This window comes from Bos grunniens, chromosome 4 (assembly GCF_055505025.1).
Source record: "Bos grunniens cultivar Pamir isolate PY7600 chromosome 4, Bosgru_T2T1.0, whole genome shotgun sequence".
In the NCBI taxonomy this organism is placed as follows: Eukaryota; Metazoa; Chordata; class Mammalia; order Artiodactyla; family Bovidae; genus Bos; species Bos grunniens.
Genome location: NC_141168.1, coordinates 87,285,405 through 87,312,958, shown reverse-complemented (window position 1 = coordinate 87,312,958; position 27,554 = coordinate 87,285,405). Strand labels below are relative to the sequence as shown.

The 27,554-nt window shown below is 42.4% G+C and overlaps 1 protein-coding gene across 6 annotated transcripts in view; it reads left to right on the top strand.

Moving 5' to 3' along the window:
* ABCB4 (ATP binding cassette subfamily B member 4) overlaps window positions 1–27,554 on the top strand; it is a 90,598-nt gene that overhangs the window by 3,959 nt on the left and 59,085 nt on the right. The window contains exons 4-8 of one of the 6 annotated variants that reach the window (XM_086397283.1): window positions 1,656–1,845; window positions 13,521–13,606; window positions 17,099–17,153; window positions 20,932–21,082; window positions 27,387–27,444. In XM_086397283.1, coding sequence (XP_086253409.1) covers window positions 1,840–1,845; window positions 13,521–13,606; window positions 17,099–17,153; window positions 20,932–21,082; window positions 27,387–27,444 — 356 coding nt within the window. In that variant the 5' untranslated portion in view covers window positions 1,656–1,839. Of the gene's footprint in view, window positions 1–1,655; window positions 1,846–13,126; window positions 13,607–17,098; window positions 17,154–20,931; window positions 21,083–27,386; window positions 27,445–27,554 lie in introns of those variants that run through there. The other 5 variants (XM_086397279.1, XM_086397280.1, XM_086397284.1 and 2 more) reach the window with 5 other exon arrangements.

The following is a 27,554-nucleotide window of genomic DNA, read 5'->3' as shown; positions in this document are numbered from 1 at the left end:
CGCGTAAACCAAGCTACTCAGTCTCTTTTCTCCACTGAATTTTCCTACTGAGCTATCCTTATTCTATTGCTCTTTATATCTCTAATTAATATTTAATTAAAGCCAGTGTATCCAGTGTATTCGCCAACGCCGTCTCCCCTGCGAACTCCCTGGATCAGCCGGGGCTGGTCCCTGGCAGAATCCTACCTAATCTATTCCATCACATATCCCAGTGCTTCCTTATCTGCCTTTTGCCCCAGTCAGATCATAGCTTCTTCCTTCCCGGGCTCCACTCTTCACTTTTATCTGTTTCTGTATTATTCCCTGCTTTTGGACTTCTAGAATTATTTCTTTTAGATAGAGCTTCATGTGTGAGGTTAGAGAATATGAATTTTGTATTTTCAATGGATGTTGTGGTCTAGGAGTGGAGGAAAGAAATGTATCTTAAAAAAGCTAAATGACCTGTTACTATAGAACTCTCAAAACGTTGGTATCCTCCTGAGCTCCGAGACAGCAGCCTGGAGCCAGCACTTCTTAATTATGTGACCAGGGAACCCTTGTTGTCTAAGCACATGGTGGGCTCCTCAGGTCACAGTTTGGAAAACCTTGCTCTTTAAAATCCATCCTTTTCCTCTTCCATAAATATTTATTGAATAAATATTGACAAAACTGGTCAGAACCCTCAGAGAAGGGACATGGAAGACAGGATCCGTCACCCTTTGCCTTTAATCCATCAGTGCTTGTCGTGTCAGAATCTTGCAAGATGTGCGTGGTGGGGTGGGAAGTGACCCGCACTTCCTGCGAGATTTAGTTTGAAGGACTGATTGATGGTGCTTGGATTTCGAATCAGAGGTCTTCTTCGAGCCCTTAAGCCCAGATGATTTGTGGATGTAGTTTCTCCTCTGGGCTCTCTATGTTGATTCCTGAACCAGCTGGGGGTGGAAGAGAAGTGGGAGAGAAGGTAGAGAAGAGTGATTATCAAGTGCTTGCAATGTGCTGGGTAAATTTAGTTCATCCGGTTTCTTTAAGGAGATCACAGTCTAGTGGGAAAAAAAAGATGTTAGAATAATTAAGGCAGTATAATAGAGCATAACATAAAACTATGAAGATCTTATACCCTGGTTTCTCTAAAAATATGTATATTTATTTATTTGGCTGTGCTGGGTCTTAGTTGCAGTATACAGTATATTTAGTTGTGGCATGCAGACTCTTAGTTGTGGCGTGAGGGATCCAGTTCCCTGACCAGGGATCGAACCTGAGCTCCCTGCGTTGGGAGCATGGAGTTTTAGCCACTGGAACACCAGCAAAGTCCCTACCCTGGCTTTTTTAGTGGTACCTCATTGTTCTACTTTGGTAAGCCCTATAATTATCAGATTTGACTTCATATTTTACTATAAGGGGGAAGTGTAAGAAAAACACTGGACTTTGTAAGTTTAGGCCCAGGAAATATCCACCTACCTGCATATTTTACATATAAAAACACAGGTTTTTGTAAGTAGCCATCATCTGCTAGGTGTTACTAAGAAGGTGAGAGAGTTTGGAGGAGGAGAGTGAGCAGATAAGTTAGAGAAACATTTTAATCTAATATTTCATATCCCTTTTTCTACTGATGAACAAATATAAAGACTGGCTCATTTGGTTTCACAATCTTCCTTTGCCTTGGCATCCAATTATAGAAAATGGATTGTAAAAATCCAGCAGCAACTTCCAAGAAGATAGAGGAGACATATTTTTCCCTATCCCTCCTGCTAAGTACGACTAGAAACACAGAACATTATCAATAAAACAACCATAAGAATATTCTGAGAAGTGAAGAGACGAAGACAACCAAGCCAAGGAACTTGGAATCCAAAGAATGACATGGTGGTGAGTTCCTCATTTTTGTTTTGGCTTGTGGGGATTTTTGTTTTTCTGTAATTGAAGTATAGTTCATAATGTTGCATATCAGATGTACAGCGAAGTGATTTGGTCATGCATATGTATACACACATATATATTCTTTTTCCATTACAATTTATTACAGTATATTTAATATCGTTCCCAGTGCTATACAGCAGATCCTTGTTGTTTATTTTATATATAGTACTGTGCATCTGTTAATCTCATATTCCAAATCTATCCTTCCCCTCTTTCCCCTTTGCTAACCATGAGTTTGTTTTCTATGTCTATGAATCTGTTGCTGTTTGGTAAATAAGTTCATTTGTACTGTTTTTTAGATTTCACCTATAAGTGATATAATTTTGTCTTTCTCTGTCTGACTTACTTCAATTAGTATGATTTCTAGATCCATCTATGTTGCTGCAGATGGCATTCTCGTTCTGTTTATGGTTGAGTAATATTCCTCTGTATATAGATTTACCACATACTCCTATCCATTCAGCTGTCAGTGAACATGTGTTTTGCTTCCATGTCTTGGCTAAAAATCGCTGTGAACATTGGGGTGCATGCACCTTTTGATTTAGAGCTTTCATCTTTCCTGGATGTATGACCAGGAGTAAGACTGCTGGGGGGTTTCCCTGGTAGCTCAGCTGGTAAAGAATCTGCCTGCAATGCAGAAGACTCCGGTTCAATTCCTGAGTCGGGAAGATCCCTGGAGGAGGACATGGCAACCCACTCCAGTATGCTTGCCTGGAGAATCCCCATGGACAGAGGAGCTTGGTGGGCTTCAGTCCATGGGGTTGCAGAGAGTTGGACATGACTGAGTGACTAAGCACAGCATAGCATGGGATTGCTAGATCATATGGTAACTATTTTTAAATTTTATTAAGGAGCCTCCATACTGTTTTTCATAGTGACTGCAGCAATTTACATTCCCACCAATAGTGCAAGAGGATTCCCTTTCCTCCACACGCTCTCCAGCATTTATTACTTGTGGACTTTTTGATGATGGCCATTCTGGTGTGAGGTAATAACTCACTGTAGTTTTGATATGTATTTCTTTAATAATTAATGATGTTGAGCATCTTTTCATGTGCTCCTTGACCATCTGTTTGTCTTCTTTGGAGAAATGTCTCTGTAGGTCTTTTGCCCATGTTTTGATTGGGTTGTTTGGTTATTTTTGTTATTGAGTTTTATTCACTGTTTGTATGTTTCAGAAATTAATTAAGCTCTTGTTGATTGCATGGTTTAATCAACCAGTAATATTGTTGGTTTTATTAGCTGTTTACATGTTTTGGAAATTAAGTTTTATTAGCTGTTTATATGTTTTGAAAATTAAGCTCTTGTTGGTTGCGTGGTTTAACCAACCAATAATAAAATTTGCAACCATATTGCATGGTTGCAAATATTTTATCCCATTCCATAAGTTATGTTTTCATTTTGTTTATGATTTTCTTTGTTGAACAAAGGCTTGTAAGTTTGATTAGGTTCCATTTGTTTAGTTTTGCTTTTATTTCTGTTGCCTTGGGAGACTGACATAAGAAAACATTGGTATGATTTATGTCTGAAAATGTTTTGCCTATGTTCTCTTCCAGAAGTTTTATGATGTAATGTCTTATATTTAAGTCTTTAAGCCATTTTGAGTTTATTTTTGTGTATGGCGTGAGGCTGTATTCTAACTTCATTAATTGCGGCTCTTGGCTTTTGTTATACCACTTACTAAGGAACTATCTTTTTCCCACTTTATATTCCTGCCTCCTTTGTTGAAGATTAGTTGAACTTAGGTGTGTCAGTTTATTTCTGGACTGTCTACTCTGTTCTGTAGATTTGCTTTGTTCTTTTTCCTCAGGATTGCTTTGGCAATTCTGGGCCTTTTGTGGTTCCAAATAAATTTTAGAATTACTTGTTTCAGTTCTATGAAAAAAATGTCATGGGTAATTTGATAGGGATCACATTAAATCTGTAGAGTTCTTTGGATAGTATGGCCATTTTAACTATATATATTAATTCTTCCAGTCCAAAATCATGATTATTTTTCCATTTTCTTGATTCATATTTGATTTCCTTTATCAGTGTTTTACAGTTCTCAGTGTATGAGTCTTTTACATCCTTGGTTAGATTTGTTCCTAGATATTTTTTTAATGGGAATTTTTTTTTTTTCTCTCTGGTAGTTCATATCACTGTAAAGAAATACAACCAATTTCTGCATATTAATCTTGACTCCTGCTATCTTGCTGAATTCATTTATCAGTTCTAATAGTTTTCATGTAAAGTCTTTAGAGTTTTCTATGTAGACCATCGTATCATCTGTATGCTATGATAATTTTACCTCTTCCTTCCAATTTTGATATCTTTTATTTCTTTTTTTTTTTAATCTGATGTTTTTGTCTTGTTTTGCTTTATTCTTGCCTTATATATGTTAGCTTGGAGCTGAAGAAGATGAAAACCCAGAAATGCCAGTGTGTACAGACAAAAAGCCCCAACAAAAGCCAGCTCTCTCTAGCCAAAGGACCAGGAAAGGGGCAGCCCAGAAAAATAGAAAATGTGTAGATGGCAGCCTCTACTCTAGCCAGGTAGCATAGGAAAAACGATGGTATGCTCCAGACCCATGCCTGGAAAGACTGAGTGGCAAGCCTCGACTTCCACCCTCACGAGGCTGTAACAAGTGCGCCCCAGCTTCACTGCCTGCCAGCAGGGAGCTAGCTTTTCATCCCTACCAGCAGCGATGAGGATTTGAGAAGAGGTGGCCTTGTGGAGGCTCAGGACTTTCATGTTGACAGTAACGAGGCTACCTCCCCATTGCCATGTCAGTAGTGACCACGTGGAGAGCTGTAACAATGCACTCCCTCTCTGCCAAGCCAGGAAGGGATCAGTGGAGGCCTAGCGGGGAGTCAGCCCCGCTGCCTCTGCTCTGCAGTAACAAGGAGCCCCTCCCACCTCAGTGTCCGTGGAAACCAAGTGAAGAATGACACCCTCTCTCTGGTGGGGCACTGTCCTCAAGGAGAACAAAAGGTTTCAGTAAGGTCTGGAATCTCACAACAGAACACCTCAGATGTCCAAGTTTCAGTGAAATATCACTCAACAGACCAATATCCCTTATCAATTTACATACATAAATAAAGTATATAACCATTGGGAAAACTAAGAAAAGTACAGCGAGTCTCTGTATTTGTCTTACAACCATATATGAATTAATAAGCATCTCAAAATTAAAAGTTTTAAAAGAGTAGCAAAGGCGTGAGATAAAGAGAGTTGTAGATTCTGCCTAATATTAGTAGAGTTCCAAAAATATTGCACAGATGATTGCAAACCCCAATTATTTTGCTTTGGTAGATTTCTGAACATCTCACAACTCTCTCTAATGTGATTAAAGAACCCTTAAGATGCCACAATTTTAGGGCTAGGAAATAGTGCTGTGAGTAACTGAGAACTAACATCAAATGCAAACATAATGTTATTGTTCTTCTTTGTTATGTTATCCATAGATATTTTAGTATGATATGAGCAAATATTATTAATCTGTTATGAAGTAAAGTATAATTTTTTGAAAATGTGCAGTTTTAGAATAAACTTAAGAGTCAACATTAATGACCCAAAGCATAGTGACCCTACCTGGGGCTTGTTCATTCACTCTCCAACCTTGGCACCCCGCACCCATTCCTGTCTACCCAACTGTTACCATAATCCTCACAGGGCACAGAATTCCACGAGGCAGTGTGACCTTGGGATTCTCAGTGTGCCATTACTCTATCCTGGAGGATTGATATGACATCAGTGATTAATAATGATGCTTCTTCCCAACTGCTTTAATTTTAACTTCTGTCATACCTTGGCAAGTCTACCCTGGTTTAAGAGGGTGTAAGGAAGAGTTCAGTCTTCCGAGGTGGCATCAGTGGTAAAGAATCCACCTCCCAGTGTAGGATACACAAGAGGTGCGGGTTAGATCTCTAGGTTGGGAAGATCCCCTGGAGTAGGAAAGGACAACACACTCCAGTATTATTTCGCCTGGATAATTCCACAGCGAAAGGAGCCTGGCAGGCTACAGTTCATGGGTCCCAAAGAGTTGGACACGATTGAACACACACACAGTGGGCAAGGAAGAGATCATTGGAAATATCCGTTAAAGCCAGTTACATTGGAAATCAGCATAACCCTCATCCTTAACATCTTACAAATGCCTTCCAAAGTGCTGGAGCCGAGTTAGATGAATTTTATAATGAGCAAAGAAAAGTGAGACCCAAAGGGAAGGCTTTTTAGGAGATAAGAGGTAAGAGGTGGAGAGGAATTTTTGTTTTTCAAGCAGATAGATAAGGTTTTTGAAAAGAATTTTGGGAGAAAATTGTAAGATTGAACATGGTTTGAAAGCAGTGAAGATAAGAGAAATTATGATCTATCAACTTGGAGAGGAAGATGCAAGATTTAAGCAGGGGTATTGGCGGCAGGAAATTTGGAAACAGAATGTAGCAAAGTGCTAAACTGTTAGTTGCTCAGTTGTGTCCGACTCTTTATGACCCCATGGACTGCAGCCTTCCAGGCTCCTCTGTCCATGGAACTCTCCAGGCAGGAATACTGGAGTGGGTAGCCTATCCCTTCTCCAGGGGATCTTCCTGACCCAGGAATCGAACCGGGGTCTGCTGCATTGCAGGCAGGCTGTTTAACAGCTACTAGTGAAGCACCAGTGAAGTGTGGTGACATGCAAATATAACAGTCAAAGATAACATCTAACAGTCTATCTTCAGAGATGAAAAGTCTGAGAATTGTTTGCCACAAAGACAATATAGCAGGAGAAACACTGCAGAGAGTATTACCGTCAAGCTGAAGGTGCACTGGACAGAGAGCCGATTCCATCATTCTCTCTGCAGAGAAAACTGTTGCAAATTAGTACACATGTAAATATAAGATATAGAAAATAGGATATTCAATTATTACAATGTAATATTTTGTAAAATATACAAAATTACAATGTAATATTATATAAAATATACAAAATATTAAGTATTTTAAAATACTTTGGTAGATGGAGTTTGTTCTTCCCTTTGGCTCTTAGTTATAAGACATTCTTTTTTGCATGTAAATCTTTTATGCTACAGCTTAAAGCTAGGGATCTATTCAGTACACATTTAATGACCTTCAAGTGCTTTGGGGACAGATACAGAGAGAGGCATGACTCTGCTGGCACAAGTCTTCCCCAGGGAGTCCTAATTCCATTCACTTTTTAGGAATTGCGATTTCCTCACCGTTAAACTGAGAATAATGCCACCTCACTTGTTTACCTTGAACGTGCTGCTTCTTTTGAGATTTGAATGAGGTGATACCTGTTTGTGATGGCTTCATAATTTTATAAAACACTATAGAGATCCGATTTTTGTATTGGTATATTCTCAGTCCATTTTGAGGCAGGAGCTGAGACCTGTTTTTCTTTATATCCTCAAATCCTTGCACAAGGTCTGGTACTTAGTAAGTATGGGTAGCAAATGTTGGCCACCTCATTGAATAAAGCAGAGAAAAATACCTTTTTTTCCTTGGGTCTGATGTATTACTGAGGTGACAATAAACAGCAAGCATAGTCATTTCATAAATTATATAGTATACTAGGTGGTGGGAAATGATGTGGGAAGAAAAACTGAAGCAGAGTAAAGGGGAACTGGGAGTCCTGGGAGGAAGAGATGCGGTTTTCAAGCAGGTCAGGAGTGGTCTCATCGACAAGACGGGAATGGAGAGGAGACTTGTAGGAGGTGAAGGTTTTAGCCGTGTGAATATTTGGGGGAAGAGACTTTGGGGCAGAGGGAACAACTAGCACAGACACCCTGAGGTGTAATTCCATCTTGTTTGAGGAGCATCCAAGAAGCCGGTGTGGCTGGCAAGGAGTGAGGGAGGGGGAGGCAGAAAATGAGGTCAGAAACATTGCAGAGAGGGCAGCCACTGCAGGCCAAGGCTCCCAATGGACTGGGGCCTCTGGGGAATTAGGATTTGAGGCTCACGTGATCGGACCCACTTTTCAGATGAATCACTCTGGCTTCTGCTTTGAGAATGAACAAAGGCAGGAGAGGAGGCAAAGACAGGAACAGAGGAGACTGAAGAAGCTACTGCAGTCATTCAGGTGAGAGATGAGAGCAGCTTGCACCATGCTGGTAGAACTGGGGAGAGACAGATAGTCAGACCCAGGCAGCGCAGTGATAAAGTACCTGCCTACCAATGCAAGAGACGGGAAGGTCCTGGTTCGATCTCTGGGTCAGGATGATCGATCTCCTGGAGGGGGAAATGCAACCCACTCAAGTATTCTTGCCTGGAGAATCCCATGGACAGAGAAGCCTAACAGGACCAATAGTCCAAGGGGTCCCAAAGAGTCAGACATGACTGAGCAACTGAGCATATATTTTGAAGCCAGAACCTATAAAATCTTCTCATGGAGTATGAGGTGGGGAAGAAAGAGAAGAATGCAGGATGACTCTATTTTTGCTGGTCATCTGGATGGTGGAGCTGTCAACTGAGAAGGAGAGACACCTGTTGGAGAGGCCAGTTTAGGGGAAAGGTCGAGTCAAGGTTGGGCACGTTAAACATCCAAGTAGAGAGATCAAAGATGCACTTGTATATATGAGCCAGGAATTCAGGAAGGAAGTCTAGATTAGAAAAAAAAATTAGACATTGTTGGGTACAGATAGTATTTAAAGCCATGAGACCAGCTGAGATTACAGAGGGAATGAGACTAGGCAGAGAAGATTCACCGTCAGCCTTGTAGCACTCCAGTGTCAGCTGAGAGGTAGAAAGAAGAGGCACAAGCTGAAGGACACTGAGAAAGAGTGACCGGTAAAGCCGAATAAAATCCAAGAAATATGTGGCGTCCTGGAATTCAAGTGAGGAAAATGTATAAAGGAAGAGAGAAAGATAAATCTGTCAGCTGCTTGAGTTTGTTAAGTCAGATAAGGACAAAAAATTGACCTTTGGAGGTAGCACGGTAGAGGTTATCAGTGACTTAACCAGGGCAGTTTTTGTAGTGTGACAGGTCAAACTCCTGATGAGTGTGTTTCAGGGAGGACAGGAGGACAGGAAATGGAGAAAGTGATGGAACTCTTAGTAGCTTAGCTGCAAAGAGGAGGAAAAGGCAGTGGCAGTTAGTAAGAAAAGCGGGGTCAAGAGAGTGTTTTTTAAGATGAAGAAACAGGGGTGGTCCAGCAGGGACAGAGAAGTTGACAGGCAGGAGAGAGGAGGAATCATGTCTGCTGAAGAGCTCATTCCCGAGGGGCTGGGATCCACAGCATCCAAGTACAGATGAAAGGACCGGTTGCAGATAAGGGCACGCATGGGTAGTTCATTGGAGAAGCTGGTTCATTCAGGGAAGGCGGGTGCTGGGTGCAGATGCTGGGCAGTGGGTAGGTGTCACGGCGGGAGATTGTGGCAGTTCCCTTCCAAACACTGTGACTTTTATCAGTGAAATAAGAAGCATAGTACTTCAGCAGAATGTGAAGACATAAAATGACTGAAAGATACTTGAGGGAAAAGGAAGCGTGAAGCAACGGTCTGACACAGTGGAGGAGTGAATAAGGAGACAGTCGCTATTGGGCAGCAAAGGCGGGAACACGCCAGTGGATCAGACAGCAAAAACTGTTCTTATGAAGCTTGCATCCCTCAGAATGGACAATAAATAATAAGCATTGTAAATACATTACATATATAGTAAAGGATCACTTAGTTTCATGGTGGGACAAGTCAAATGGTTTTGTGTCTTTCTTTAGCCATGCTCTGTTGCATGGTGGAAGCTTGCAGTATTTGGATAATTTAAATTAGCCAGAGTTGTGGTTTTACCAAGAAACCTGATAAAGAGAGAAGGCAAGGGGTTGTGGATGTCTGCAAGATGAGTGGAAGACAGCACACCAAAATAGGAACAGTTAAAATATGCTAAGATCAATGAATTGGAGGAAGAAGATGTTTTAACCATCCACTACATTTGACCCATCTTCTCCATCCCCACTGCCCTGCACTAGTTAAAGTGGTGGCTAAGAATACAGGCAGGATTAGAATTCTGGCTCTGTCAGTTATAAGATCTGTATTCTCTTTCACTTTAATTTTGTTTATCTCTGTCCAAAATGTATTGCCTTAATCACTATCGTTTCACAATAGAACTCTTGATATCCAGTAAGGCAGATCTCAGGTGCAAAGAGCTGACTCACTGGGAAAGACCCCGATGCTGGGAAAGATTGAAGGCAGGAAGAGAAGGGGGTGACAGAGGATGAGAGGGTTGGATGGCATCACTGACTCAATGGACATAAGTTTGAGCAAACTCTAGGAGATAGTAAAGGACAGGGAAGCCTAGCGAACTGCAGTCCATGGGGTCACAGAGACTCCAACACGGCTTAGCAACTGAACAACAAAGGCAAATCTCTGAATACTTTTCCTAAATAAACGTGAAATAACTTCTCAGGAAAAAAACGTTGAGAAAAGTTATCACTGGCAAAAGGAAGCACAGAGCATTCTTTAGGTAAAAGGAAAATGATCCAAGATAGTGGCTCTGAGATGTAGGAAGAAATAAAGAGAAAGAAAAGGATAAGACATTGTATAGATAAATCTAAATGACAATGACTATAAAATAATTTCTCATAAGGGTCATAAAAGATAGAAAAAAAAATTAAAGTACATGACAGTGAGTGAGTGAAAGTCTCTCAGTCATGTCCAACTCTTTGAGACCCCATGGACTGTCCATGGAATTCTCCAGGCAAGAATACTGGAGTGGGTAGCCTTTTCCTTTTCTAGGGTATCTTCCCAACCCAGGGATTGAACCCAGGTAGTAATGTATAAGTAAGAGGTGGGTAAATGAGGTTTGAGAATTTTAAAGTCTTTGCATTGGCCTGGAAGATGAAAAAGTACCACTGTTTAGTCAAAGATAGGTCATAATCTCTAGGAAAGAGTTAACTGTTAAATAGAAAATGAAATATGTACTTATTAAATCAAGAGAAAAGAACCAAAGAATAAAAATAGTCCCCAAAAAGCAATAATTAAGATTAAAAAAGAAAGAACTAATGGAACATGTAAAAGAAGTAAGATGGAGGGAAGGACATTAACTCTACATCAATGAGAACAAAGCAGGATTATCTCAATATCCTACCAACAAAAGAAAGTTGAGATTTCTTATAGCCTGAGTGTCATGGAGAATTCTCCAGTTTATCACAGTGGCTTAAATACTGTTTTTTAATGAATAACAGATGGATGCACCAGATAAGGTTGTTTTACTGTTATTAGATAAATGTAAAAGTAGCCCTTGGAATGGGCTGTAACACAGGCAAATACATGAATACAGTCATGTGGGCGAGGCTTCTCTCTCCCCACACACAGGCCCCAGACACAAGCAACATACGATGGACGCTTTTTATAGGAACAACTTTATGAACTGACTCTGACAGGAAAATGTCATGTTCCTGTGTGTTGGTTTTTGTTTTTTTTTTTAGTTCAGAAGCTTCCTACTTTCTCACGTGTCTACCTTTTCACTCCCCCAAGATGTCTTTTATAGAAACTGAAGAGGCTACCATCTCCTTACAGGCTACTGAGCTTTATAATGTTCTCCTGTCACCACCAAGCTTTCTTTCAGCTCAACAATTTCAGTTGCTGTAATTGTAGAGTATTTTTAAAATAGTGATCTGACCACCTGTTAGACTTGTGAAGAAGAGGAATTCTGGTTGATCAAAGAAGAGAATCCTCCTGATTGTGGTAGATGGGCTAAGTCCATGAACAGAGGAGCCTGGTGGGCTACTGTCCACAGGGTCGCAAAGAGTCGGACACGACTGAGCGAGTTCACTTTCACTTTCAGGCTAAGAAGAAAAAACTTTTTTAGGAAAACCTGTAAATAAATTCATTTCTAATAATTCTAGAACATGCCACAGTTCCAATCAACTCTTAGTCATCTCTTCAAGTCAGGTTCTGCCTAGCTCAAGGTGATATGCAGAGCAGGGTAGAGATAAGTGGCATATTTTAGAGTGAGTGCTAGAGCTCCTGGCTCTTATCCCAGTCTCTCCTTATCAGCCTCTTCTGATCTTGTAACTATTAATACTAGGTACCTCTTATATGCCAAGGACTTTACACACATTATACCTAATCCCAATAACACCTCAATTTTACGGTTTCCATAAAAGTAAATTGCCTAAGGCCAGTAAGTGACACAGGTGAGATTCCAAGGTCTGCCGACAGCACCTCCTCTTGTAGGATGCTCTTTGTTAATTTTCTCTGGGAACCCGAGAAAGCCACGGGATGACTTCTGTGTTAATAAGACAGCAGGAGCAAGGCCCAGCAGGTAGCCCAGCTACCTGGTTGGGAAGAAGGGAAGCCACGTTTATGGAGTGTATTCTGTTTCAGGCTCAGTACCAGCTCCTTCTACCTTCTTAGTTCATTTATTCCTCACAGTGACCTCACAAGGGGCGTGTTTTATCCTCAAGTTACCATATGAGGAAACTGAGGCTTAGAGAAGCGAGAGTGTCCAAGGTGACATAGCTAGTAAGATAGGAAGCTCTGAGTTTGGATCCCACTGGCTTCAAAGCTATGATAACATGCTGCTCCCTGTTTTAGATTTTCCTTTAGGAAGGAGCCTGGTGGTTCATGAAAAGGGATGAGAAAACCACACAGAGGATTCCCGTGTGAATCCTACACCTAGAGCGCAAGGTGTAGAGACACCTGAGCACAGGGAGAAGTGCAGGATCAGAGCAGGATGCCAGGAGAGGACACTGGAGACTGGACCCTGGTCCTGAGGACGCAGCCACAGGCGAGACTCGACCTCTCTGGGCTTCAGTCTCCTATCGGAAAGGGAGTGGAGGAGAAGCGGTTGAATTTGGCGATTTCTAAAGCCCTAAAGTTTAGGCCGATTTCCAGCCCTAAAGTTCTGTGCCTCTAAGTGTTGAGAAGGCACCGGCTGCATTATCCTGCGAAGAGCTTAATGCGATGTTTTTGGGCGGCCCTGCCCTGTCCTCAGCATCCCAAAAGACGGGTGGCTTCGGTGCCCCCCGGGGAGCAGACCCGGGGATGCAGAAGCAGCGGGAGGCGAGCCTAGGGGTCTCTCGTGTCCCTCAGCTGCCCCATCATTGGTGAGCATGTACAAACTGTCCCCCGCAAGGCTTCAAAAAGAAAACTGCACTGAAGGAGTGTGACAGTCACTCTGGAGGGCTCGAGTGGCCCGCCAGGCGAGGCTTTCGGAACACCCAGCGGCACCAGGCTGGTCGCGGGGCTTATCGGCCGCAGCTGGCTCGGGGCTGGCTGCTCGCCGGGGGTGGGCGCAGCGGAGGGCGGCGCGCTGGGCACCCTTCCCCGCGGGGTGTGCGGAGCGAGCCTGGCGGCTGGAGCGCCTCCTCTGCCCGGGGCCGTGGCCCCGGCGGCTTCAGGAGGCGTCGCTGGGGCCGGACACTCTCGGGGAGGGGCGGGGGCGGGAGCGAGCAAAGTCCCAGGCCCCGCAGCCCCGGCGCCCAGCGGCTCGGCCGGAGACAGGCGCAGTCCCGGGTGAGGGAAGCTCGGGAAGGTGGGCTCCCGGCGGCGGGCAGCGTGGCATCCGCGCGGTCCTCCCGGGTCCCGGCGACCAGTCTCCTGGCCCCGAACCCCGGCGGGGTGGGGAGGGGGGTGTTGTGAGGAGGCTGGGCGACCTCCCCAGGCTGGGGCTGGTGCCCCTGGACCTGAGACTGGTTTCTCCCCAGGCGGAGATGGATCCAGAGGTGGGAAGGATCGCAACATTCCGGATCACCGAGACCAGGGAGGACGGATTTGAACTGGGCGTCAGCAGGTACATCACCCTCGGCCACCGCTTTTCTGCTTTTCTCGTTACACGCGAGTCAGCAGAGCCACATGGAGCCGAGCAAAGAAGTTGAGTGGATGATGCCTTTGGCCTTTGTTTTGGAGTTTCCTTAGAGTCTTTTCTGTGGTTCTGACTTTACCCAAGGAATGTCACTGAGGCTTCTTTTGCGACAGGCTGGCTTTCCTGGTGGCTCAGTGATAAAGAATCCCTCAGAGACGCGGGGATCCCTGGGTTGGGAAGATCCCCTTGAGACGGGCAAGGCAAGCCACTCCTGTATTCTTCCCTGGAGAATCCCCATGGGCAGAAGAGCCTGGTGGGCTACAGTCCTCTTGTGGCAAAGAGTCAGACACGACTTGGCCAATAAACACCACCAGGAAAGAGAGCATGGTTGAAGGCGCCCCTTCCCTTTGTGCAGGGCCCTTCCATGAGCATGTGTGGTGTAACACTCCTTGCATTATGGAGCTCACGACTTTTCCAGAAATCTCTCATAAGCATCGTCTGATCTTCCGGGCTTAAAGAGCATCAGACCCCTGCTGTTGATGGTTGTGCGTTTTAAACAAGTGTAGTGAAGCAGGCAGCTCCTTCCTCCACTCATTATTCCTCTTCCTCCTCATTTTACCCGCCTTCCTCTCAGCTCTCCGGTTCCCTCTTTCTCCCCTCTGGGGGGTGAGGGGTGAGGTGGGGAGGGGAACCTTGAGCGGCCTGGGGCGGGTTACCTGCGCTTCCAAAGAAACTGTTGCTCAAATGCCAGGGGGAAACCTCTGCCTTTCTCTGCTTGCCTGTCTTTCTCCTTGTGCTGGCTCTTTGGCCCCAAGGGCCCTTGTCACTCTCACTTCTCCACCTTAGTAGGGGCAGAAGCAATCAGTAAGTGGCATGCTGGCTTTGTCCCTCTTTCACTTTGAGGACAGTGAATCGTTTTTGCCTTCAGCGTCAAAATTTATGAGTCTGTTGTGGTCTCTGAGTTCATGCCAAGCCACCCAGAACCAATTGACCTGTGTCATCCAGTGATCACCCAGAGGGACAAACTTATCAGGTTCTGTAGTGGGTCCTCAAGCTGCAAGTGGCCTGATTAGTTAACAGAGAACATGCCTATCTGGTGGTTAAACCGGGGCATTATTTTAGCCTGTTAATTTCTTCATACAATAATCTTGCTTTATTTCTTCTACATACCATGGTATTCATTCACAGAATATCTAGTTTGCCCTGTGAAATTGGAAAACCCATGGATGGTATTTTTTCTTCTAGAAAAATGTGGTTTTCATTCGCTGGCAATTTAGGCTGGAATTGACTGTGAATCTATAAATAGGTGGCATTTTCTCCAAGAAGTCTATTTCTCTGTTGCACAGGCTAAACATTGGTGAGTGTACAGAGGGGTTACCCCTGCAAAAGATGTAGTAACACAGCAGAACCCAAGAAGTTCTCAGAACCGGGGCTCACAGCCTTGTGTTGGGAAGAAGACAGTTTAAAGAGTGTAAAAGACTAAGAAAAAGTTAAGATTATGAACTTAAGTGTAATGAGACACACTTTTATAAAAAATGGACCAAAACTTGCATGCTAAAGAAGTTCAGCTCACTTCAGTGGTCCAGGGAAAACTGAGTTCCATGGTTGTTGCGATCACGCAGTTTCGCCTGTCACATTCTTGTGAACATATTTCATTGCAGATGTCAGTCCTTTGATTTCAGAAAATGTTCCAGATAGTTTGGGATCAAGTCCTGTGAATAAAACTTTACCTGGAAATTTAAATAAATGCCTTTAGGTAAAAAAAGTCTGCTCTCCTACAGTTAGCATTTATTTATTATTGAGAATAGATGTAAACAATACATATGCTGAATAGTAGTTGCTAAAATCTTGCAAGTAGTCTTTATATGCCATGGAATTAAAGCCCAAGATACATAAAAGAAAAATATTACATCAAATTCCATCTTCCTGCCTAAGGGGAGAACCAGATTATGTTTCATTCCATACCCAAGACTGAAGAAGCAACAGCATTTCCAACCTAAAACCAAATTAATAGCCTGTGCTTCTGAGACAAATTATCACCAAAGGGCATCAGATATCCCAGACCAGGAAACCAGGGGCACTCTTGGGCTTTAAGTAATATAAAGTTAGATCTATGCAAATATGTGATCATTTGTGAAAAAGAAGCATCCATAAACTCTTTTCCCAGGGGCACTTAGTCCTTCAAACAATTGTTAGCAGGTAATGAATGCTATGGGAACACGTTAATTAAGCCTAAAGAAATCAGGAGTGCAAAAAAGCAATTTTAAATAGGGTAGTTAAGGTAGGTCATATTGAGAAGGCAATATTTAAGCAAGAACTTGAAAAAAAAAAAAAAAAAGAGAGAGCTGTGTGGCATATATGTACCCCTCCCAGCAGAGGTAATGCAGACCCTGTGGGGGGACGTGTTTGGAGTGTTCACAGGACAGCGGAGGCAGAGAGACCTGGGTGTCTGGAGCAGAGCTGGCAGGAGTGGGAGTGGGCACTGTGCTCAGAGAGGCAACAAAGAATATCATGTGGGGCCGGAGAGGCCAGTGTAAGGATCTGGCTTTTACTCTGAGAAAAGTGGAAGCCACTTGTAAGCCTTTGAGCAGAGTAGCAGCATAATATGACCTGAGAGTTTTTTTTTTAATTTATTGAAGTAGAGTTGATTTCCAATGCTGTGTTAATTTCTGCTATACAGCAAAATGATCCACTATTCATATATATATGTATATATTTGCACACACATTTTTTCATGTTCTTTTCCATTATGATTTATTACAGGATGTTGATATAGTTCCCTGTGTTCTTCAGGAGGACCTTGTTGTTCATCCATCTTATGTGTAATAGCTGGCATCTGCTAATCCCAAACTCCCAATCCGTCCCTTGCCTCTTCCTCCTCTTTAGCAAGCCTGTGACTTGTGTTTTTAAATGATGACTCTGAGTATCGTGTTGTGGATAGACTGAAGTGGGCATAAGCGGAAGTGGAGAAACAAGGCAGGAGTTCTCTGGGCTGTTAGGATAGTTATGAAAGTGGCGAAGAGTGAGTGAACTCCAGATGTATTTTGAATGTAGAGCTGACAGGATTTCCTGACAGCACTCCCTGTAATCATTCAGAAGAGTGGCCTTTACTAATTTTAGATCAATATGTACCTTTTTAGCACATGAAGCATTAACTGATCTTGCAGACGTTGTTGACATGGTCATCTTCCTTCTGTGCATGCGTGCTGCAAGGCAGGTGACCATTCCCCGGTTATCCAGAGATTCCTATAGTGCCTTGGACAGTTACCTTTGCACTTGGTCATTGCCTTACACTGCGTGTTAAACTGGATAATTTCGACAGTTTGTGGACATCACTCTTTTACATTTGAAAATATAATATTCAAATATGGCAACTACTTAAATTTATATTCAGTTGACTGTGAAATATTTTGTAAGAGTTTTTAAATTCAAAAATTTAAATTTTTTATATATAAAAAATATATATATATTTTTTTACAGCAGCCAAGCTAAGGAAAAAATGAAGAAAGTAAATTTGATTGGACCATTAACATTGGTAAGCTGTGAAATACTAAGTTTGAATCAGTTCTGCCTTCATTTATGTTTGATGTCTTGGATCTGTGGTGAGAAGTGCTTTAAGCTTGTCTGTAGGCAGCAGCAGATGTCCTGGATTGGCTCATTGTATTTAATGGCCCACATTCTCAAGGTGGATGATAAAGCAGGTAGGGATAGGCTGGCTGGGAGAGCAGAGCTAACTGGTGTACCGCGAAATTGAAGTTAGGACTGGTGTTTGAAGCACCATACAAACCAATTAATTTCAGAAAAATACATCTCTGCATCTTGTTTCTCACACACACACACAAATTTACCTTAAAATAAACTTGTGTACAAGGAGATTGTTAACTACAGAAAATTGTAAATGCTTAAAAAATCTATGTTCACATTGGACTCCAGGGAAACTGATTAAATATGAAGTTAATATTACAGATTCAGATATGTTTATGATAATTCTCAGTGGTTTTCCACCAGTCCAGGGCAAGCCAACATATTTTTGGAAGAAGTCAAATCTGTTTTTCATTTGTAATATGTCTTAGAGAGGGGACCCAAGAAAATGTTTGCCCACTTTTGGTGAATAGGATATGTTTTAAACTATGACAGCCATTATTTGATAACAAAGAAGTTGGAAAAAAAAAAAAAAAAAAGCATGTCATCTGAAATCTCCAGTTTATTAAGTTTCATTCTCTTCTCCCTTATGCTTGTGACTTTTGTGTTTAAAAATCTCAGTAAGGGTAACATCTTTTCAATTCAGTACTTTAGAGACTAAATTGTTTGTAAAACTAAATCTGGTTTTAATGCAAAGGTTTTAAATCTGCCTCTTTCAGAAAACAAAATGTCACAAACCTTAAAGTAGAAACAGAAATTTTCATTTGAATTTGGAAGTTTAACCTTAAATATAAATGTAATCTTTTTCACTCTCAATAGATTTTTTTTGCTGCTGTTCTGATTGAGGTTCAGAATAAAACTGCATTTTAATAGGAGTTAGGCATTCAGGCTTCTCTGATGGCTCAGATGGTAAAGAATCTACCTGCAAAGCGGGAGATCTGGGTTTGATCTCTGGGTTGGGAAGATCCCCTGGAGTAGGGCATGGAGTAACCCACTCCAGTATTCTTGCCTGGAGAATCCCCATGGACAGAGGAGCCTGGCGGGCCACAGTCCATAGGGTCGCAAAGAGTCGGACACGACTGAGTGACTAAGCACAGCACAACACAGAAAGGCCTTCTTTTGTTGAAAAACCACTGAGAACAGATCTAGGTTACTTAGGATATTACTGTGAAATTCCTGGAATTTTCACTGAAGCTTGGTGACAATAAAATTTTGTTTCATTAATATGAGAAACTTTTTAATTGAGGTGCAGTGAATATATTACATTACATGAGTTTCAAATGTACTATGAAGAGCATTTAAAACTTTCCTCAGTGGGCGGTTCAGCTGCTCCCGGCGCTGTTGTTTGGGCTTCTGGAGGGGCGTTCTCTGGAGGGCCGCCGGTGCAGGCCGCAGTGACAGGGCCGCTCACCGGCGGCCCTTTTAAAAAAAAAAAATAAAATAAAATAAAAAAAAAAATAAAACTTTCCTCAGTTTTACGTGGAGAAGGAAATGGCAACCCACTCCAGTGTTCTTGCCTGGAGAATCCCAGGGACGGAGGAGCCTGGTGGGCTGCTGTCTATAGGGTCGCACAGAGTCAGACACGACTGAAGCGACTTAGCAGCAGCAGCAGAAGTTTCCCATAAATATTTGAAGACAACACTGCATGTCAACTTGCTCCTGTGCTTGAGCTGTGGCCCAGAAACTCAAGTGCTCTATCTCCCTTCCCCTCCGGCCACTAAGGTGAACCCTGGGGACACTTTTGTGCCAATTTAAGGGGCCCTTCCCCACCCGCTCTGGACTTTACCTGCCCGCCTTGTTTCATTCCAAGCTCCACCTGGCTTCCCACCCTTTGTCTCTCTCAACACTCTTGCTTGCCCTGTGTTTAATGATGGAATTTGGTCTCCCAGACTGAACTTCTGGAAATCCCTGAGAGCAGTTGGCACACCGCCCCCCGACTTTATGCTTTAACCTCAGGGTGCCCCTGCATGGTGACTCCCTCTAACTCAGCCTCCACTCTCAAGGACCATCTGCCAGCCTGACTCATCACCCATTCTCTTGATGATTGTTCCTTCTTTGTCCCCCAAAGGGAGTGGGGTGGGGAAATGGGCAGAGATAAGGGTTAAAAAGATGAGAGAGATGTGAGGGACAGAGGGGAGAGTATAGAAATGGAAAACTGAGAGACGGGAGATGTAGTCTGGAAGGCAGAGGACGAAAGAAGAACAGAGAGAGAGGCATAGTTTCAGTCAATCAGAAATGGGGAGAAAAAGTGGGAATTTGGAGAGAACTCAAAAAGGTGGTGAAGGACAAAGGGTTTTTGGAGTATTATGACACTGATTGGCTGGTTAGTTCTTCAGTGTTGTGCACTTTACTGATATAACTACTTCCCTCTATAAGTGATAAGTTGAAGTTGCTCAGTCGTGTCTGACTCTTTGTGACACCATGGACTATTCAGTCCATGGAATTCTCCAGGCCAGAATACTGGAGTGGGTAGCCTTACCCTTCTCCAGGGGATCTTCCCAACCCAAGGATCGACCCTGGGTCTCCCACATTGCAGGCAGATTCTTTACCAGCTGAGCCACCAGGGAAGCCCTCTATGCTGCTGCTGCTAAGTCACTTCAGTCGTGTCCGACTCTGTACGACCCCATAGACGTCTGGCAGCCCACCAGGCTCCCCTATCCCTGGGATTCTCCAGGCAAGAACACTGGAGTGGGTTACCATTTCCTTCTCCAGTGCATGAAAGTGAAAAGTGAAAGTGAAGTCGCTCAGTTGTGTCCGACTCTCAGCGACCCCATGGACTGCAGCCTACCAGGCTCCTCCATCCATGGGATTTTCCAGGCAAGAGTACTGGAGTGGGGTGCCATTGCCTTCTCCGGGAAGCCCTCTATAGATGGTACTAAATCCAAGATAGTTGGTGTGGCCACCAGGCCTTTTAGACCTCTCTCTAATATGCTCTGTACTGTGTGCTTAGAAATTCCACCAATTGGAGTTCCCTGAGGACTCATGTAGTTTCCAGTCATGCTGCTGTTCTAAGCCCCCACCTCCCCCACTTTCTCTGCACTCCCCAGTTCTTCTTCGATAATTCCCCCTTGTCCTTCAAGATTCTACAATGAGTATCATCTCCATAAGCAAGACTTCCCTAAAGCACACACCCAGGCACTCCTTAAGTTTCTTGCCCTTCACTATTGATCTGTCTTCCAAAAAGCTAACTTAAGCCTCTTAAAGGGGCCTTATCCTCAAAACCCAGAATATCCATTCCCTCTCCACCCTTTATAATTCTCTGTCTGAAATATTCTGAATGTCTTTTTAAAGGATGTATTATGTGTGTGTATGTAACTGAGATCAACCCCTAGCTGTTTCTAATTCACTACCTCAGGAGCTCTGGAAGAGCAAACAGTATTTCTTAATGAAACCAAATCTTAGTCCCTTCTGATTATATTGCAATCACTTACCCAAATAAGACACTGATTAAATGAAATTAGAATTTTTTCCACACAGATACAAAATGAATAGAATCTTGAAATTACTCTGTCAATGATTTGAATTGAAATTCTCTTTCTTCCCTAATACATTTATTTGGAATGGTTACTGACCTTAAAGAAAAATCCAAAGAACATACACTGTGAAAAAAGAGAAATTCTGTTATACAAACTAAGTATTCTTATCTTTTCTTTCTTTCTTTCTTTTTTTAGTTTCGATACTCTGATTGGCAGGATAAATTATTTATGTCTTTTGGCACTATCATGGCCATAACTCATGGATCAGGTCTGCCCCTCATGATGATAGTATTTGGAGAAATGACTGACAGATTTGTTAATACTGGAGGAAATTTCTCCCTTCCAGGTAAGCATTTCTTTAATTAAGATATGTAGATGTATAGATATATTCCTGGCGTGCTGCGATTCATGGGGTCGCAAAGAGTCAGACACGACTGTGCAACTGATCTGATCTGATAGATGTATTCATTTATTTAACTGAGTGAAAGATTAGAAATTGATTTTTCTATTCATCATCTGCTTGCTTCATGGTTTGGACATCTGGGTAGCTTCAGATATCACAGAAGGAGTTTTAAAATTCTCAGTAAAATTCCTCAAATAATCAGTTAAATTTCAACAAATAAGTGTATGCTATTGGACTTTAAGTATAGAATAAGGAAATTTCCAGAAAGCTTTGTATTTCAATAAAGTAAGGAAGTCACTCTGCTTGAGGATGGTGGAACCATAGCAGAGCATGTCTGCACAGTGTCCATTCAGTTAATGACTATTGATGAGCTAGCTTCAAAATAGGAGAAGGCAATGGCAACCCACTCCAGTACTCTTGCCTGGAACATCCCACGGACGGAGGAGCCTGGTAAGCTGCAGTCCATGGAGTCGCTAAGAGTCGGACACAACTGAGCGACTTCACTTTCACTTTTTACTTAAGGCAATGGCACCCCACTCCAGTACTCTTGCCTGGAAAATCCCATGGATGGAGCAGCCTGATGGGCTGCAGTCCATGGGGTCACTACAAGTTGGACACGACTGAGCGACTTCACTTTCACCTTTCACTTGCATGCACTGGAGAAGGAAATGGCAACCCACTCCAGTGTTCTTGCCTGGAGAATCCCAGGGATGGCAGAGCCTCGTCGGCTGCCATCTATGGGGTCGCACAGAGTCGGACACGACTGAAGCGACTTAGCAGCAGCAGCTTCAAAATGCATCAGTTGGCATGGCAATACTTCTTAGCTGTCCTCAGCTTGTGAGTCTGTTTTTTATTTTTTCTTCTTCCCCTCCCCCTCCCCCTCTCTCCTATTCTTCTTGCTAAAATGACACCTACTTTCTGTCTCTAGTATTTGGATCAACAAGTTTGAGTGTTCCTTAACAGAGCACTTTACTAAAGAGTGAATGGATTCAGTATGAGAATGATGTGCTTTGAAACTCTCCCAAAGGACTAAAATTACTGGAGTGCCAAAGGAGTCACATAAGTTCATGCCATCTGTACGAGGGGCTATGTCAGCAGCATTGGAGTGAGGTTCCAATGGACAAAGTTATTTTCATATTAGACAGACTTAGCATAGAAAGGAAGATAGCCATGCTTTCTACCCAGCACGATGGCTCAGTTCCTCCCTAGAGACCTACGGGCACTAGCTGGAGACCGAGTGGAGCCCTGCTGCTTGCAGATGGGGGATGTGAAGGAGACGGCTAATAAAGGAGAGGCAGCTTCCACAGTAGAGACACCCGAGAGGCAGTAGACTGTATTTAGATGACACTCAGGAAGAGTTTCCAGTGTTCACTGTTGAGAGCTACATATTTGGTTAGCATTGCAGGGCTTAGTTGTAATTACCTAAGAACATGATTGCTTAGTTTATACAATAGGATCTCTCTACATGAATATTGATGAATACTAATACCTTTTAGATGTCTAGTAGAAGCATCCTTTGAATAGTTAAAGCACACTCCTACAAAAATAGTTTATTTATTCTCTAGTACTACTGTCTCTGAGAAGAACCTCTTTATAACAAAAATAATAGAAATCTTTCATAGTGTGTATCATGTGCTAGGTCTTATTCTCAGTGACACATGAAGACAACTGAGGCTTGGAGAGAATAAATAACCTCCCCAAATTTTACAGCGTTAGGGCAGAATTCACTCAGGTCTTTCTACATCCATACCACGCTCATGACTGTACACATTATACTGCCAATGTAAGTGCTGTACATTCTCCTTTAAAAATTGTGTCTGGGAAAGTTTTAACTGGATTACTTGTATTTGACCAGTGGCCAAAACTTTAACACAAATATTGTAAAGAGTAAGATAGGATAGTTTAAAAAGTCTTTAAGGAAACTAGGAATTTTTATTTTCCTTTTACTTCTTATAAGCTTTATAGATGTATAATACACACACACAGAACAGGAGGATGCCCATATTAGAATCTATCAATCAAAACTGGCTTCAATTTAGGATTTTAAAAACTCAGCTGAATGACTGGATAAACAAAAGTTGTTACATACATACAATGGAGTGTTAAAAAGCCTAAAAAAGGAAGGAAATTTTGACACCTGCTGTAACATGGATGAATCTTGAGGACATTACGCTAAGTGAAAGAAGACAAATATCAAATTATTCTGCTTATAGGAGGTGTCTAGAGTAGCCAAATTCATAGAAACAGAAAAGAAGATAGTGGTAGCTGGGGGTGGAGGATAAGGAAATGGGGAGTTGTTTAATGGGCATAGTTTCAGTTGGGGAAGCTGAAAAAGTTCTGGAGATTGATTTTACCATAGTGTAAATATATTTAGCACTACTTAACTATACACTTTAAATGGTTACGATGGTAATGTATATCTTATCACAGTTAATTTTTTTTAACTGGATGCAATGTACTTATCCCAGGCAGGTTGACATTTGGTCCAGTTTTATTAGTCCCGTTTTGGTTTTTGCTAACACCAGAGTAATTCCACAGCTTCCTTATTTGGAGAAGTCTGCTTATTTTTAATGTGTTTCTAATTATGCAACCAAATTGCTTTGAAGCTGGAATGGCAGACAGGTGCCACGTATTGTGCCCAGGGCCAAATTCAAGGTCTTTCTGGGGAATGGCACGAGCGAGTCCCCTGCAGACCTGTGACCGCTGGAGTGATATACTCACCAGAGTTGCCAGCTGTTTCGGTGACCTCCGAATTAAATGACACTTGGTTCCCTACAGCCACGTTTGTCGTTAGGCAACTTGATTGTCTTGGAGGGTTTGGAATGAGAAGTCCCTCAAATGTTATTATGCCAGTGTCCACTCTTCAGGTTTGTACAAATAATATTCCCATGGCTCTTAGGAGAAAACGAATTGTTGCATTTCATGCTCACTCTGAATCCAGACAGCTCTTTGATATGTTTAGGTTTGTAGAGTTTAGCCAAAGTCATGGGGGTTGAGAGCTGGTAGAGCCCTCAGGTGTCCCTAGCTGAGCTCGCTAGCTCGTCTCACCGAGATGATGTTTGTTTAGAGTCTGTTCTTTAGAATTGTTGGATTCTTGGACAGCAAGACTCAATGGGAGCCAAATGAGACGAGAATGTTAGAAGAAAAAAAAAATGGTTTAAATCACAAGAGGGTCTGACAATGAGTTATTGTGAACAGACTCCATCCTTGTCAACAGAATAAAGTCTCCGTGGCAAGGTTGTTCCCTCACAATGACTCAGTTGTGCAGAAACTATGCGTAAAACATTCCACATCCAAACCTTAAGAATGGAGTCATAGGAAACAGGGTTTCTACAGAGTATTAGGAACTTGATGTTTTATGCCAAGTCTGTGTGGCTGTAATAATGTAGGAGGTTGTGTGGAGAAATTGATACACCCTGCGTGCCCTTGCATTGCCACGTAGATGAAAGGAAAAGACATTTTTGAGCCCCAGTTACCTTGACTTATTACCCATACTGCTAAAACTGCCTGGACATCCACCAATTCTGTCTTGTGCTGAGTGTTTCTGTGTAATATTAATAAAAGAAGTCCTGGACCGAATCAAGGGAGGCAGACATCGATTTACTCTGAGACTCAAAGTGACAGCACTCCTTATTTAGTGTCTCTTTGAGTGTTCCTTAAGGGATGCATTTATTATTTAGGCCTGTACCTGAGCTGGGGGCAAATTACTTAACCTCTATAATCCCTACTGTTATCACCTTTGAAAGGTAGGCTTGCTGATGGAATGGAATGAGATGACTTATGTCAAGTGTCTGGAACATAAACACTGAGGGGAAACTAGCTGTAAGAACTTGAAAATGCAACAACCACTCTTAGATTCTGTTTCCTCATCTATAAAATGTATGGAATATATGGGAACTCTCTAAAATTAAAAAGCAGCTTTAGAATTTCCCATTTCTTTGCTATGGGAGGCATTTAGGCAGAATAGAGAAGGAGTTCTCCATCCTGGTATATTAAAGTCAATTGGAAGCAATTTTTAGATTATCATCTAGACTCAGCTAGAGGTTCTGATTCAGCTGGTCTTGGATGGAGCCTCAGTTCAGTTGCTCAGTCATATCTGACTCTTTGCAACCCCATGGACTGCAGCACACCAGGCTTCCCTGTCTATCACCAACTCCTGGAGCTTACTCAAACACGTCCATCAAGTCGGTGATGCCATCCAACCATCTTCTGTCGTCCCCATTGGACACCTATATATTTTTCCACCCACCCCACGTGATTCTAACAGGCAGACAGTGCTGTGAGCCACTCAACCAGGTAACTCCTTGAAGATTGTTTGTGAGGCTGAAGCCCAATATGTAGCATCTGGAAGACCAGATAGCGGCCTTCTCCAGATCGAATCCCGTGAGATTTCTAGATCTAGCATTCCAGATTTCATCACATGACTCTTCAAGGAACACATTCATACACATTTGTCACACCTTGGTCCTCTGGCAGCAGAAACTTGGTTTCCTAGGGGCTTTAGGGCTTCTAGGGTTGCTCACCCAGAATTAGATTGCCATTCTTGGCCTGGGACTCTGAGAAAGGAGCAGGTCAAGTTTGTAATGTATGTAGATTTTTATTTCTTAGGAGGGAAGATCAGTTTGAGTTATAATATTGGTGTTGGAGGAGAGAAAAAGTCACTTTAAGATTTCACCTGTTTTCTAAGTTCAGGGGGAAAATAGCCCTGCACTCATAATCTGTAGGTTTCCTGTGGTTTTGAACAATGATTTCTGCACATACTTCAGCTTTTGCACAGCTTGTCTGCCTCTCATTCCAAAGACACTTCCAACGTAGCTATCGAAGGTGCCAGATTTATGAACTCAGGAAGCAAATGAGCACACAGAACTGAATGGATGAGAACAGAAGTGAAATAGAGTCTGCTTCCTCAAGGACCTAGTAGCTGATAACGAGCTAGATCAATAAGCAGAAACACTTTGCTATGAACATCTACAGAAAGAGCAATCCTGAGGGAGAAATTATGCCACCATTGGGGCTACAGGCCTGGTAATTGATCCTGACGGTAGGTTAAATTTAAAATAAATTTCTACCTCATCGCCCTTTGGAAGAAGATAAGCGTGATAACACAGCACCCAGAAAATGTGACCTCAGGGCTGTTTGCCCGTGATAAAGGAGCAAAGCCTAGTTTCTCTCCGGGCATCATGGTAAATGTGCTTTTCCCATCAGTGCTGTGGTAACACTGTATCCTGTTACTCTGCGAATGCAGTAGGTATGGGCTGTTTTCTTTTTATGTTTTACTCTGTGTCTGTTAAAGAAGTGAAAATAAGCCATTGCCACGTGACTCAGTCGGTGTGGTATAGTGTCGGGTGCTGTATGAGGAGCGTTAGGACTCTCAGCCTACTTACTATCATAACTGAGTGACTTTAAGTGAGTTACCTTATATCCCTGTGCTTCAGTTTCCTCATCTGTAAAACAGGAATTTATGATATAGCCCTACCGGTATAGTCCTACCTATGGAATTGTGAAAATTAGACCATGTGATGCGTGTATAGTATTCAGAACAGTGCCCAGCATATAATAAATGCTCACTGGATCCTAGCTGTTACTAAAACATGTGAACCAGAAAAGGCACATTGACACTTTTATCAAAATTAGTTCAAAGTAAAAGACCATTTCCTTCCAGTTAATACTGCTTTAAACATACCAGTTTACAGGACAGCTAGTAACCAAGACAAGGAATGCAGGACCCTGACGGATCACCAGTGATCCACTGACTTATCTTTGAGCAACTCAGTGATCTTTCTTGTCTTAATTTTTCTCCCTTTGCCATGAATGTAATTCAGACTTTCCATTATTTATGTTGTGAGGAAGCATGTAAGGGAAACACACACATATAGTAATGTAGAATCAAAAGAAGCAAGTATGTAAAGCACTTTGCACCACTAAGAAAAAAGCGCCTATTAAATCCTGTGTTTCTATGTGGACCATTTCTTTTTTCTTCCTCTGCCTTCTGTATACCCTTCATCAGCTCCTCTCTGCTGCTCTAGGAAGCTGTGTTGCTAAAGGCCCGAGGCCTCTGGTAGGGGGGCAGCACCTGGGAGGGAGGGCTTTACTTCCCCAACTGGACCCGCGATGGACCTAAACCCCAGGGCCCTTTACGTGGGCCAGAGGGTAAGAGTGACTTGAGAGTGAGGGAAAGAGAAAAAGATTTTAAAAACCTGGCAGTGCCTTTCAAAAATGTCTTATTTTTTTTATTTTTATTTTTTAGTGAATTTTTCACTGGCAATGCTAAATCCAGGCAGAATTCTGGAAGAAGAAATGACTAGGTAATTGGCTAATATATGTATATATCATATGTACTTCTTTATACTGTGCTTTTAAAAAATATTTTATTTGAAAATAATTTCAACCTTATGAAGAGTTATAAGCATGTACA